This window comes from Balaenoptera musculus, chromosome 13 (genome assembly GCF_009873245.2).
Source record: "Balaenoptera musculus isolate JJ_BM4_2016_0621 chromosome 13, mBalMus1.pri.v3, whole genome shotgun sequence".
Taxonomy (NCBI): Eukaryota; Metazoa; Chordata; class Mammalia; order Artiodactyla; family Balaenopteridae; genus Balaenoptera; species Balaenoptera musculus.
The window spans coordinates 15,280,096-15,292,354 of NC_045797.1; the positions used below are offsets into that span (position 1 = coordinate 15,280,096).

Here is a 12,259-nt window from a genome sequence, read left to right on the forward strand (position 1 = left end):
CTGTCCTTAATAACTGACCCAGGCATGACCCAGAACAGCCTTTCTTCTGACATCATCCGTCTGAGGGCAAAGTAAATGTTGTGCCGCACCCTGACCCATTTCCTCCATCACAGCTAACAACTCAGTTAATTTCCGCTCAGGCACCCACACTTTCTCTCACACACTAGCCCTTGTGCAGCCCCCATCCTCCTCTGTTTCGTTGTTTTTTGTCTGCTCATTACTTCAAAACTCCTTCCCCCTTCTCCATTCCTCATTCCTTTATTACAGCTGTGAGTCAAGTTATGAAGTTAATCATGGTTGAAAAGATTAAAAGTAACAGCCTTGTATCTGAGGAGTTATAAGTTCTGAAGCAAAATTAAAATGCAGTGAAGAACCTACCCACTGCCATAGCTCTACTGTCTTCAGAAAAGCTCTGCTTATTTCTTCATCCTTATGTGAATGTGCTGTTTTTCCCCAATAATAACACAAGAAAGAACATGATTTCAAGCCAAATAATTTTCCTGTGTTGTTTAATACTATACTAATTTTCTAGTATAAGGTTACCTAGGTTTTCCCAAGCTAGCTTTGAGATCAAAGTTCACTACATGATGTGTTCTGCCAATGTATGTGCTTCCTGTGCTCTGAGTTCCAAACCAGGTGTCCAAAGGACATTTACAAAAATAGCCTCTTTCTAAAGTTGGGGTCTTCCTTTTTTACGATATTTATGTAGACTATGTAGTAAATTCAAATAAAAACATTTAAGTAAAGCCTTGTGAGTGTCGTTTAAGATAAGAGCAACTTCTGCAAGTGCGATAAGCATACCTTCTCTTGTGCGGCTCTTTATTACAACTGTGTCCTAATTTCTGTAAGTTAAAGGACTTATGCTGTGAGGTCCAGGTAAGCTGGTAAAGTTAAAGTTCTGACTGGTTAAATTTGCCATACTGTATAATTTTGTTACTATGGATTAACTAATTCATTAAGTATTTACTGAGTAAATACTTAGGTACAATTCATGTCTGGGGCACAATTTGTGTCTCTCCTTTTGAGGAACTCTTAAATTCAGCTCTAGAAATACCACGGGCTTGTTCTGTAAGGCAGATTTTCTGATCACCTGCAATTCAATGGGGGTGTTTTTAACAAAGTTTCTTTTACTGAAAAGTGGTGACCCAAAGGAGCTATTATAATTTAAAGCCATGACATACAAAACCCCTCACATGCATTATATTTTAATCCTCACACTAAAAAGAGAGTTGACATTCTACTGAATTAACAACTGCTAAGGCTAACTGATAACTCCAGGTTTTTGGATCTCTTGCGTAATTAAAAGTAGTTTATCTTGTAAAATCTGCAGATATAATGAAAATAAGACAAGAGTGAGGTTTTGCTTTGAGGACATACAAAAAGCACTAGTGGAAAATCTATGCTACATGGTTAACAAACTCATTTTGGGCCTTCTCTAGAACCATCTAAGTTGTAGCTACATGCACCTTAGCCATCCGTTTTGTCAATACAGATACAGGTTCTTTCAAGATGCGAGTGATCACAATGTTCAACTCGATTATAATCTAATTTTCTGCTGTTGCAGTGGAACACTCAAATTACCTTATAATTAAGTATAAGCTACTTCATATTGAATTTATTTTTCTCCTCAGTTCCATTCTCCCCATTTTAATGCTTAGGTTGGAACTGTCACCTGCTTCCAAAGAGCAGCATTTAGAATGTTAGGGAGTTTTTGTTAAATACAAAAATTTCAGTTTTCCTTACATTTTTATATATGATTTAAAAGTACTAAATAATTAAAGTTTTGGTTTTAAACATGTTTCTTGGACATAGATTTAAATTACATGTGTATACTGATGTCCTGGGAATTCATAACACTTGAAAAAACATAATTTAGCCAAAATGAAAAATAACTCCAAAGGGGTCAGGGCGCTCGCATTTCTTTATCCTGTTCACAGTTCACTCTGAATACGAGTGCTCACATCCATGAGTACTTAGAAGAAAAACCCCAATGTGAGCTTTACTGTTTCCACCTATCCTGGGGTAAGCTATATATTTCCCCCTGTAGACCTAGAGAAAGACAAGGAAACGGGCACCCATTGTTGCATAGTGTGTCAGTAAGCACCTGCGAGCTGCAGGGGGACAGGCTCAGGGAGGCAGAGCCCAAAGCCAGCAACAGTTTTAGTGAAAAGTCAGAAATGACTCTACGTAAGTTAGTGGGTTTATGTTGTTTATAATGAGTTTAGTGTCCGGCAATGACAGAAGCTTTGTAAGCTCCTCTTCTCAAGAGCATTACAAGTTTGTCAAGTGAGGCTGAGTTTGGTAGGATTTCCTAGAAAAAATAACCTCAGCTATGAAGACCGAGACTGGCGTCTTCAAATAATTTTCTTAACCAGTTTTTCCTTTTTTAACCTGAGGGGCACGATGGGGAAAAAAGGGGTACCAGGAGAAGAGACAAGGCTGAAAAGTGTTTAAAGGACTTCTGAGCTACCTTATAATTCTCCAGTAGTTGCCAGAGAGGTCCCATCTTTAATTTATACCCCCCTCCCTACAAATCTTTCTGCAAGCCCTGCAAGAAGAGGCCCCACTTCTATGCACTGACTTGAAATTAGCTGTCCAGACACTGAACTAGACAAGCCAGTATTTCACAGGACAAAGAAGAAACCAAACCAGTGGCCAAAGGAAAAAAGAACTCAAAATGAATGTCTCTACACCTGCTGCTCTCTTACCCAGTGCTCCCCTTCATATTGGGTGTTCTTCCCATTCTGAAAACTGCCTACTCACCTTTCCCTACAGGAGTTTACTTCAACACAGAGGGAAGCACAGAGCAATGAAAACCCTACCCAGGATAACAATATACTCTGAAATACCAGGCACGACACCTTCTTGGAAAAGCTTTTACTACCTCATTTTCATAATATTTTAAATGATTCCCCTCCTGGTTTTCATATCACCTTAAGGAACTGATCTCTTATAGAAATATCTTTTAAAATATCATGACACACACATAAATTGAATTATCCTAGAACAATCTGGAATCCCCAACGTGTCTCCTATCATTTCCTTCTGTGCTATCAACTCAAAAATCTACTGGGAAACCAATGGCCGTATCACCCTTAAAATCAAAAGTATTACTATCTGATTTTAAACAATATGCTCAAAATAACTATTATTAAAAATGTGCAAAGATAGCCAAATACTAAAGATAGTAAAAAAGTGATTTATAAAAAAGAAAGTGTTCTGAGTCAAAAGTAATGAAAAGCACAAATGGTAAAAGTACCAAATCCTGGTCTGCTATAATCTCTCTAGCTAAATGCAGTTGAGTAGTAGCTATACGGTTGCCTGTAGCAACGGCAGTTTTATGTATTCCTCCACTATTATTAAATAAAATACCATTGTTAGTTCACAGAAAAGCAGACAGCATCCAACTGCATTCTTTGAAGAAGAAGAATGCAAGTAGTAACAGTCAATCCAAGCCTATTTTTTAAAAAAAATGTGTATTTGGCTTTTAAATGCTTACTTTTCTTGATTACCTGATTATAAGAGTAAATAGGTAATTATAATATTTAAGAAAATGTACAAGATTAGATTAGAAGATTTGTAAAAATTGTGGTTCACTCCACTATTATTGTTCCTGATAAGGAAATACCTGTGTTGGGAAGTTAGCTCTATATATCTACATATTAAAATGGTCTTTCAATGAAATACAGATACTGTTTTGATGGTCAAAATTTAAAAGTCCTATACACAATTTAAAAATATGTAACCTTTCATAGCCCTCATGTATAAACCATATCTGTCACATTATTTTGGTTTGCAGTATATTTGATCTTATATTTTCCTGCTTGTTTAATTTAGGTATCAAATGCATCTGTTTATACACAAAATGCCACAATGATGATAATTTCTATTCTGTGTTCTATAGCTCCTTTTAATTGACACTCAAACAACTGTCTAAATATTAAATAATCAGCTAAAACAGATTATTCTGACTCATTAAAAAAAAATGTAAAAGTCCTTTTATGTCACCATGTTTCTCCATAAGAATAAAATCGTATAAAGTCAGATTGTGAAAAATTTCTAAAGTCATTCTTTCTTCTTGGTTTTTACTTCTTATCAAATCAGTATAAATAGAACACAATACAACCATGCTATTTCAAAATTAAACTCAATTTGTTACAAACACATCTAGGTCTTCATTAAAAAGGGAGGGATGGGGAGATATGTATACGTATGGCTGATTCACTTTGCTGTACAGCAGAAACTAACACAACACTGTAAAGCAACTACACTCCAATAAAAATTAATTAAAAAAAAGAAAAAAGGTAAAAAAAAAATAAAAAAACAAAAAAAGAAACGAGAAAGAGTCAGATAGTGTAGACATCAACAATAAGATGATATTATGAATAACCTTGTGCCAAGTTCAGAAATGTATACAGATGTATCCCTAGGAAAATAAAAATTAACAAACTAACACAATTAAAAAAAAAAAAAAAAAGGGAGGGACTGTATCACTTACATGTATGAAAACCTAAAAGCTGGAGATTGCCCTAACCTCCCCTTTTTAGAGAGTGAAGAAACCAAAGAGTAAACCAAATAAAAAATAGAAAGCAAAAAGCTTCCAGCAGGGAATGCTAGAGAACTGATACAATTATGAACGGAATAATATACTACAACACAGATTTCTAGAAGTGAGAAGAAAATGTTGGTGAACAAAAGTGCTTTTACTTTTTAAAGCATAATGTTCTTAATATAAATTGCAAGAGATTTATTAAACAAGGAACTGAAAGATTAATTACATATCATTAATTAGAGGTAAAGTTACATTTCATTTAAAAACAACAACAAAAATCCCTGAAGGCGTTCTAATTAGCTGCAGTGCAAGTCAGCTCAAATGTAAGATTTAAGAAAAATTTCAGGAGTCATGCTTAATGCTTTTATGTTCAAAGCTTTCCCACCGTGTTTCTTCCACATTCCTACCACTTCCTCAACGAATCCTTCATGTTTGCAATCCCATTTGACCTCTAGCGCTCACTTCTACTACCAGCTTGATGGATTTTGATAATTACATACTGTGCTACTTCCCCTCTTAATTCTTCCCGCAACCAAAAACTAGTTAGTTGTCCCAACCTACCAGATTTCGTAACTATGAGGGTTTTTAAGAACTTGCGCGTAACTTCAAAATCACACTGCTTATCAGATTTGGTGTTTATAAAAAGATCCCTGAGACTATACCCAATCTGCTTGTAAAGTTTTTAATCATCTTCACTATGTATTCTATGTCAGATGTTGTTTTTAATAATATCTAGTTTTGAAGGATCCTCCATATCCTCAAAATCAAAAGCCTCTTGAGCAATCTTAAATTAATCTTAAGAAAGGAGGCAAATCTTAGGTTAGGGCCTTAGAGTTCCAAGTTGAAAAAGGAGACAAAAATATAGACAAAGACTACAAAGTTATTTTAAAAATTAACCTTCCGTACATTTTCTTACTAGCTATGTCAGGTATCGGTAAATGCTTACTAGTGGTGACAGTAATATCTGCAGGGATCTATCCTCTCGCTCCTAAATGTTCCAAAGGGATGCTGGTTAGAGGAGTGAGACCCTTAAGTCCTAGAGGAAGGTACTAGCTGGTGGTACAGAGGGGATATGCAGGAAATGCAGGGGCAAGGAAGGATAGCAAACTGAGCATTTAGAAAGAAAAATATAAACAGGAATAGAAACAGAGATACAGTTATTATGTGAATCTAATTCCCTACCTTCCAAAATGACATGAGTCACTCCTGAACTCCAGAATTCAAAAATGTTTTAATTACCATGACTTGGCAAAACACAGGGGGGAGGGTGTAGAGAGGGGACACATAATAATATCACGTGGACATTTACGTATAACTGTTAACACATCAGAGCTGGTAATGTGTTTCACATATATACCTAGAGGCATTCAAAATACTTAACACCTGGCAAGGCATAGGCAGCAATCATTGAGCATGGACACTGGTCAGTATTCCACACGTGGTACACCCGCTGATGCCAGCCCCGGATCTAGGACACGACCTACATGATTAAGAATCAAGCACCTCAGTAGCAAAGATTCTTGCCTGCTTGCTGTTTTCCACTTTGAAATGTCTGGGTGTGCTATGAGTGGGAAGCGAGGTAGATGCAGTGCTCATGCAGACTAAGAGCCCGTGAGGAGGGAGAAATCCTTAAAAAATTCCACAAATACTAATATGAAAAAATGGTATGGCCGCTGCCTTGAGCTATGTTCCAAAAGTTGGGGAACTAAACGAAGGCATATAACTGAACACAACTTATGAGAGACAGACCATAAAACTATTTGTAGATGGTATTTAATTTTCAAACTGTGTATCAGGTACAAAGGAGTATACATAAATTGTATTTACTTTCTGGAAAAAAATAAAGGCAAGGCTGCTGGTAGTTGACTCTCATTTTTAAAAATGAATAATTAGCTTTTCATTCACGGAGGGGACTTGAATTTCCACTGGATTCCCCAATTTTAGACGTGGAAAACCGACACATTGTCCTGTCCCAATGGGGTGATGGAACTACTACACTAGGGCCTACTGGCGAATATGATACTGATTTTAAGAATGCCAGGTTTACAACAGGGAAACCCCTCCTTATTATATCTAGGTAAATAAACTCTCAAACTTAACAGAATTTAAATCAAAGAGAAATTATTCCAACTTTCCCACAACAACCAGGACAGAGATGCAATCAAGTCAGCATTCTTCACACTGTTATCTGGGACTGTTCCAAAAGGAAGCAAAATCACCTTTGTAGAATAAAAAGAACAAATTAAGAACACAAGTAAAATGTGACAATAGTGTTCTGAGGTTCCCCAAGGTGCAAGATGAGAGCATTTTTGAGTTGTTAGATGGTAAAATTTGATTTGAGAACTACATAATGTAAATTTACCAACTGTTTGAACTATAAATCTTATAACAACTTTAACATCAACCAGCAGTGTAAGTGGAGATAACAGTGAACCTGTACTCTCACAGCTGTAACAGCAGGGCTGTAGTGGAGACAGAATAGGACAGTGGTTAAGTAGGGACTCTACAACCCAAAGGGACTCTGGCTGAGTTCAAACACCTGACTCTGCCCCTTACTAGCTGAGCGTCCTTGGATACACTATTACTTTACTTCTCCCGAGTTTCAGTTAATTTGTTTTGAGTACATTCAGGGGCTTATGAGTTGAAGCAATGTGCAAATGCTTGTGCCCAAACTCTCCGAGTTCTACACCCACAGTTCCAGCTCTCATGGCTCACTTTATCTACTGTTACCAATGGTAAACGGGGGGGAAGGGGACTCTTTGGGGTGCACTCATCATTTCTTGAAGTTGGATATATGCTGACTCAGGTGTCAAGTAAAATATCCAAAAAGCTTTCAAGCCAAGATTTTCTTTGTGTATTATTCTGGGTCCCTGGCCACTGGCAAAGATCAGAGGAGGAGGAACTTCTAGGGACCTCAAAGCTCTGACCTATGAAGCAAGAGATATGATCTGATGAAAACCCAGGAAGGTCAGTAATATGCTACAATGAGATGTGACAATGGATTTCTACTTAGTATATGACCAGAGATTTTAAAATTTCCTTGTGAAGGTTTCCTTATAAAAGAGAAATCAATCAGGCAGCTAGAATACTATGAAAAGAGATGTGTTGCAGGTCGGGGTGCTTTAAACCTTTTCACTATGTGTTTACTGAAGGCTCCTGAATTTGTATAAGATTCCACGTTGTGCTTTTAGCAACACGGCAAGAAAGGCTAGTGTGGACAAATGGGGGCATCATCTCGTACACGTGCAGCCTCCCTCCTAGGATGTGTAAAATTTGCTGTTTAAAGGTAATTTAACAGTTATCACACAAACAGTATCAGTACCCTTAGCAGGAGGTAGATGATAGTGACATGGCTTTATTTATGTTAGAAATAATATACTTTACCATATCATTTAGACACAGGCTGCTTCACTTACCACTTCCGTTGATGTTTCTGCATGTTCAGAAGTAACATGTTCTTGAAGAGATGTCTCCGTATAGCCCATTTTTCCACAATAGGGACAAGTAAAAGACTGTGGTTGCTCTACGGAGAAAGCTTCCCCACCATAGTACAGATCTGAAAAACAGAGTGGAACTGCATTGAGAAATAATTATTACTCCTTTTTAAAAAATATATAAAAATGTAATCATGTGGTACGATAATGTAAAAAAAAAAAGGGTGCCTAAAATCTCCACCAACAGCCTCACTTTGTCAAGGAGTGCTTAGGTACCTCTCTGTTTACCTCTGTAACATCCTTATTCTCCCAAGGACTCTATGTCACTCTTCCCAAATTCCTTCTCTACTTGCTACTACAGCCTTAAGAGAAAAGCAAGCAAACAGCTTTATATCCCTTCATTTAATTTTGAAACATCTCTAATTTCACATCTGGTTCTAATTTTATTGTAATTTATTTTTTTCTTTATCTCTGTATATACTGTGGCAACACCAAAGTCAATACAAAGAATCAGCAGGATATATCATATACGAGAACACAAGTGCTCAGAGGGAAAGAACAGATGACAATGATCAATATGCCAACTCCTAGATGCAGCTATTTATCTACAGAACATACCATTCATATAGCAGGAAGGACCCTAAGCATTCAGTTCTTATAAATGCTAACTTGAATGGGGAACTACCACAACGTATTCTGCCCAACTTGGTTACTGAAGAACTGACCAATTAGTGAGAGTCCGTGGGAATAATTTGTTCGCCTGATTAACACATGTCAAGGAATAAGTCTATTTTTCTCCATTAGTAGCACAAAAGGAAATGCAATTTAAAGTACACTTAGTATGTTACGTCACTTCATTACAAAGATCTCATTATTTAACATGAAACAAATACCTACTTTAAGAAGATATGATCGTTTTTGTGAGAAGAGAAAATGAAAGAAAGTGTTTACTACAAGATAGATTCATGCACATTCATTTTTAGGGAAATTAAGACTATCTTAAAAATATTTACCCATTACATATATATTGACCATTTATTATATGCATAAGACTTGCCAAGTGAATTTGGGGTAGGTGGAGATAAACATAAAAAAAAAAAGAAGAGAACTTTCTTACCTGATAAAGGGCATCTACAAAAAACCCAGAGCTAACATCATACTTACTGGTGGAAGACCGGATGCCTCCCCACTAAGACCAGGAACAAGACAAGAATGTCCACTCTTGCCATTTCTATTCAATGTTTTACTGGAGGATCTAACCAGAGTAATTAGGCAAGAAAATGAAACGAAAGGCATCGAGATGGAAAGGAAGAAGTAAAACTATCTCTATTAGCAGATGACATGACCCTGTATATCAGCAATCCCCAACCTTTTTGGCACCAGGGACTGGTTTCCATGGATGGGGGCGGGGGGTGGGGGGGATGGCTTTGGGATGATTCAAGCACATTACATTTATTATGCACTTTATTTCTATTATTATTACATTGTAATATATAATGAAATAATTATACAACTCATCATAATGCAGAATCAGTGGGAGCCCTGAGCTTGTTTCACTTGCCACTCACTGATAGGGTTTTTTTTTTTTTTTTTTACTGATAGGGTTTTGATATGAGTCAGCAAGCAATTGATTTATTATGGTCTCTGTGCAGTCAAACCTCTCTGCTAATGATAATTGGTATTTGCAGCCACTCCCCAGCGCTAGCATCAGCACCTCAGCTCCACCTCAGATCACCAGGCATTAGATTCTCATAAGGAGAGCGCCACCTAGATCCCTCGCATGCACAGTTCACAGTAGGGTTCCCGCTCCTATGAGAACCTAATGCCACCGCTGATCTGACAGGCAGTAATGTGAGCAATGGGGAGCGGCTGTAAATACAGATGAAGCTTCGCTTGCTCGCCCGCCGCTCACCTCCTGCTGTGAGGCCCGGTTCCAGTAGCTGTGGGGACCCCTGCTGTATATAGAAAATCCTAACGAATCCACTAAAAAACTATCAGAACTCATAAGCAAGTTCAGCAGCATTACAGGATACAAGATCTATATATAAAAACTTATTGTTTTTCTGTAATTTGCAATGGACAATCCAAAATAAAAATTAAAAAAAATTCCATTTACAAGAGCAAAAAGAATAAAACATTTAGGAATACATTTAATGAAAGAAGTGTGAAACTTATCCTCTGATAGCTGCAAAATTTTGCTGAAAGAAATGAAAGATGACTTAAATAAACAGAAAGATAGCCTAAATAAACAGAAAGACATCCCGCATTCATGGGTTGGCAGACTTAATAACATTGCTCTCCAAACTGATCTACAGATACAAAATAATTCCTATCAAAATCCCAGTTGGCTCCTTTGCAGAAATTTGACAAGTTGATCCTAAAATTCACATGAAATTCAAGGGATCTAGAATACCCAAAACAACTTTCAAAGAGAACAAAGCTGGAAGATGCACACTTTCTGATTTCAAAGCTTACTACATAATTGAGACACTGTGGTACTGGTATATAGGCATATAAATCAACGGAACAGACTGAGAGTCCAGAAATTAAAACTGACATTTATGGTCAATTGATTTTTCTTTTTTAACAGCTTTACTGATATATCTTTGACATACAAAAATTGTATATATTTATGGTATAAATGTTTTCATATATGTATACACTGTGAAAAGATCACCAATCAAGCTAATTAACACCTCTATTACCTCTACATAGTTACCATTTTGTGTGTGCGTGTGTGTGTGTGTGTGTGTGTGTGTGTGTGCTGAGAAGATTTAATTTAAGATCTATCCTCTTTGAAAACTTCCAGTATACAATATCGTTAACTATGGTCACCATGCGATCTCTGGAACTTATTCATCTTGCACAACAAAACTTTGTACCCTTTGACCAACACACCCCAATTTCCCCTTTCCCTCTGGTCAACTGAGTTGCAACAGTAATGCCAAGACAATTCATTGGGTAGAAAATAGTCTTTTCAACAAATGACGCTGGGACAACTGGATATTCACATGCCAAAGAATAAAGTTGGAACTCTACCTCATTCCACACACAAAAATTAACTCAAAATGGATCAAAGATCTAAATGTAAATACTAAAATTATAAAACCCTTTGACGAAAACATAGTTTTAAGTCTTTATGATCTTGGATTAGGCAATGGTTTCCTAGATATGACACTAAAAGCACAACAAAGGAAAGAAACAGATAAACTAGACACCATCAAAATTAAAACTTATGTGCTTCAAAACATACCATCAAGAAAGTGAAAAGACAACCCACAGAATAGGAGAAAATCTCTGCAAGTCATTTATCTGTAAGGAACTTGTGTACAGAATACACAAAGGACTCTTAAAAGTCAATAATAAAGGACACATTACCCAATTAAAAAATGGGCAAAGGATCTGAATAGACATTTCTCCAAAGCAGATCCACAAATGGCTAATCAGCACTAGAAGAGATGGTCAACATCACTGGCCATCAGAGAAATGCAAATCAAAACCACGTGAGATACCACCACTTCACACCCACTAGGACGGCTATAATCAGACAGAAAATAACAAGTGTTGACTAGTAAGAAATTACAGCATGAAACATTTAAAGCTTTTCTTATGAATTGACAGTGTCTTCTAATCAACTGTAGAAATAATCTGCTTCCTGATAACTAGAGCAAGAAGACTTGTGTATTGTTAGCAAGAACGGTCAGTTTAAACTCTATTCCTTCTTTACTGAGGCATTCTTCCGTTTCATACCTTGCTGGTTGTATTTATTTCTGAATGGCTTTCATAAATAAGCTATAAGAGAAAAAATTACTTAGAATATAAAAGTAAGACTCATGTTATTTTTAATGAATTTGGAGCCTCATGTATGCTACTGGGGACAGTTTTAGAACATTTTGCCTTTACTTCTTCATACACATACACACAAAGTTCTAAATGATAATTCATTAAAATTTTAATTAAATACGTACCAAAATCTACCCTTGTTAATATGCACTGCATTGGGTGGTCAGTTGTATGCCTTGTTGTTGTTGCACCACTTTCATAACAAGATGCACAAAGATCGTAATCGTAGCAAATTAAACACTTATATCTGCGACCTCGAAAATTTCCTTTTAAACATGCATCACAGCTGACACCTATAAAAAAAAGAAATATCATTAATTAGCAGCCGTAAAAGGCCACTGTCCATTTCATTTTCATAAATAAAAAGATGCACATTTAACCCCAGATTTCCTTTCCAAAATGACTAAAAACAACACAGTAAAATGAAATA

The 12,259-nt window shown here is 36.5% G+C and overlaps 1 protein-coding gene across 1 annotated transcript in view; it reads right to left on the reverse strand.

Moving 5' to 3' along the window:
• Nucleotides 1-12,259, reverse strand: part of KCMF1 (potassium channel modulatory factor 1) — a 77,929-nt gene that overhangs the window by 17,449 nt on the left and 48,221 nt on the right. Inside the window, exons 2-3 of the mRNA XM_036872745.1 lie at nt 11,955-12,122; nt 7,969-8,108 (exon numbers count right to left, since the gene is read on the reverse strand). Coding sequence (XP_036728640.1) covers nt 7,969-8,108; nt 11,955-12,122 — 308 coding nt within the window. The remainder of the gene's footprint in view (nt 1-7,968; nt 8,109-11,954; nt 12,123-12,259) is intronic.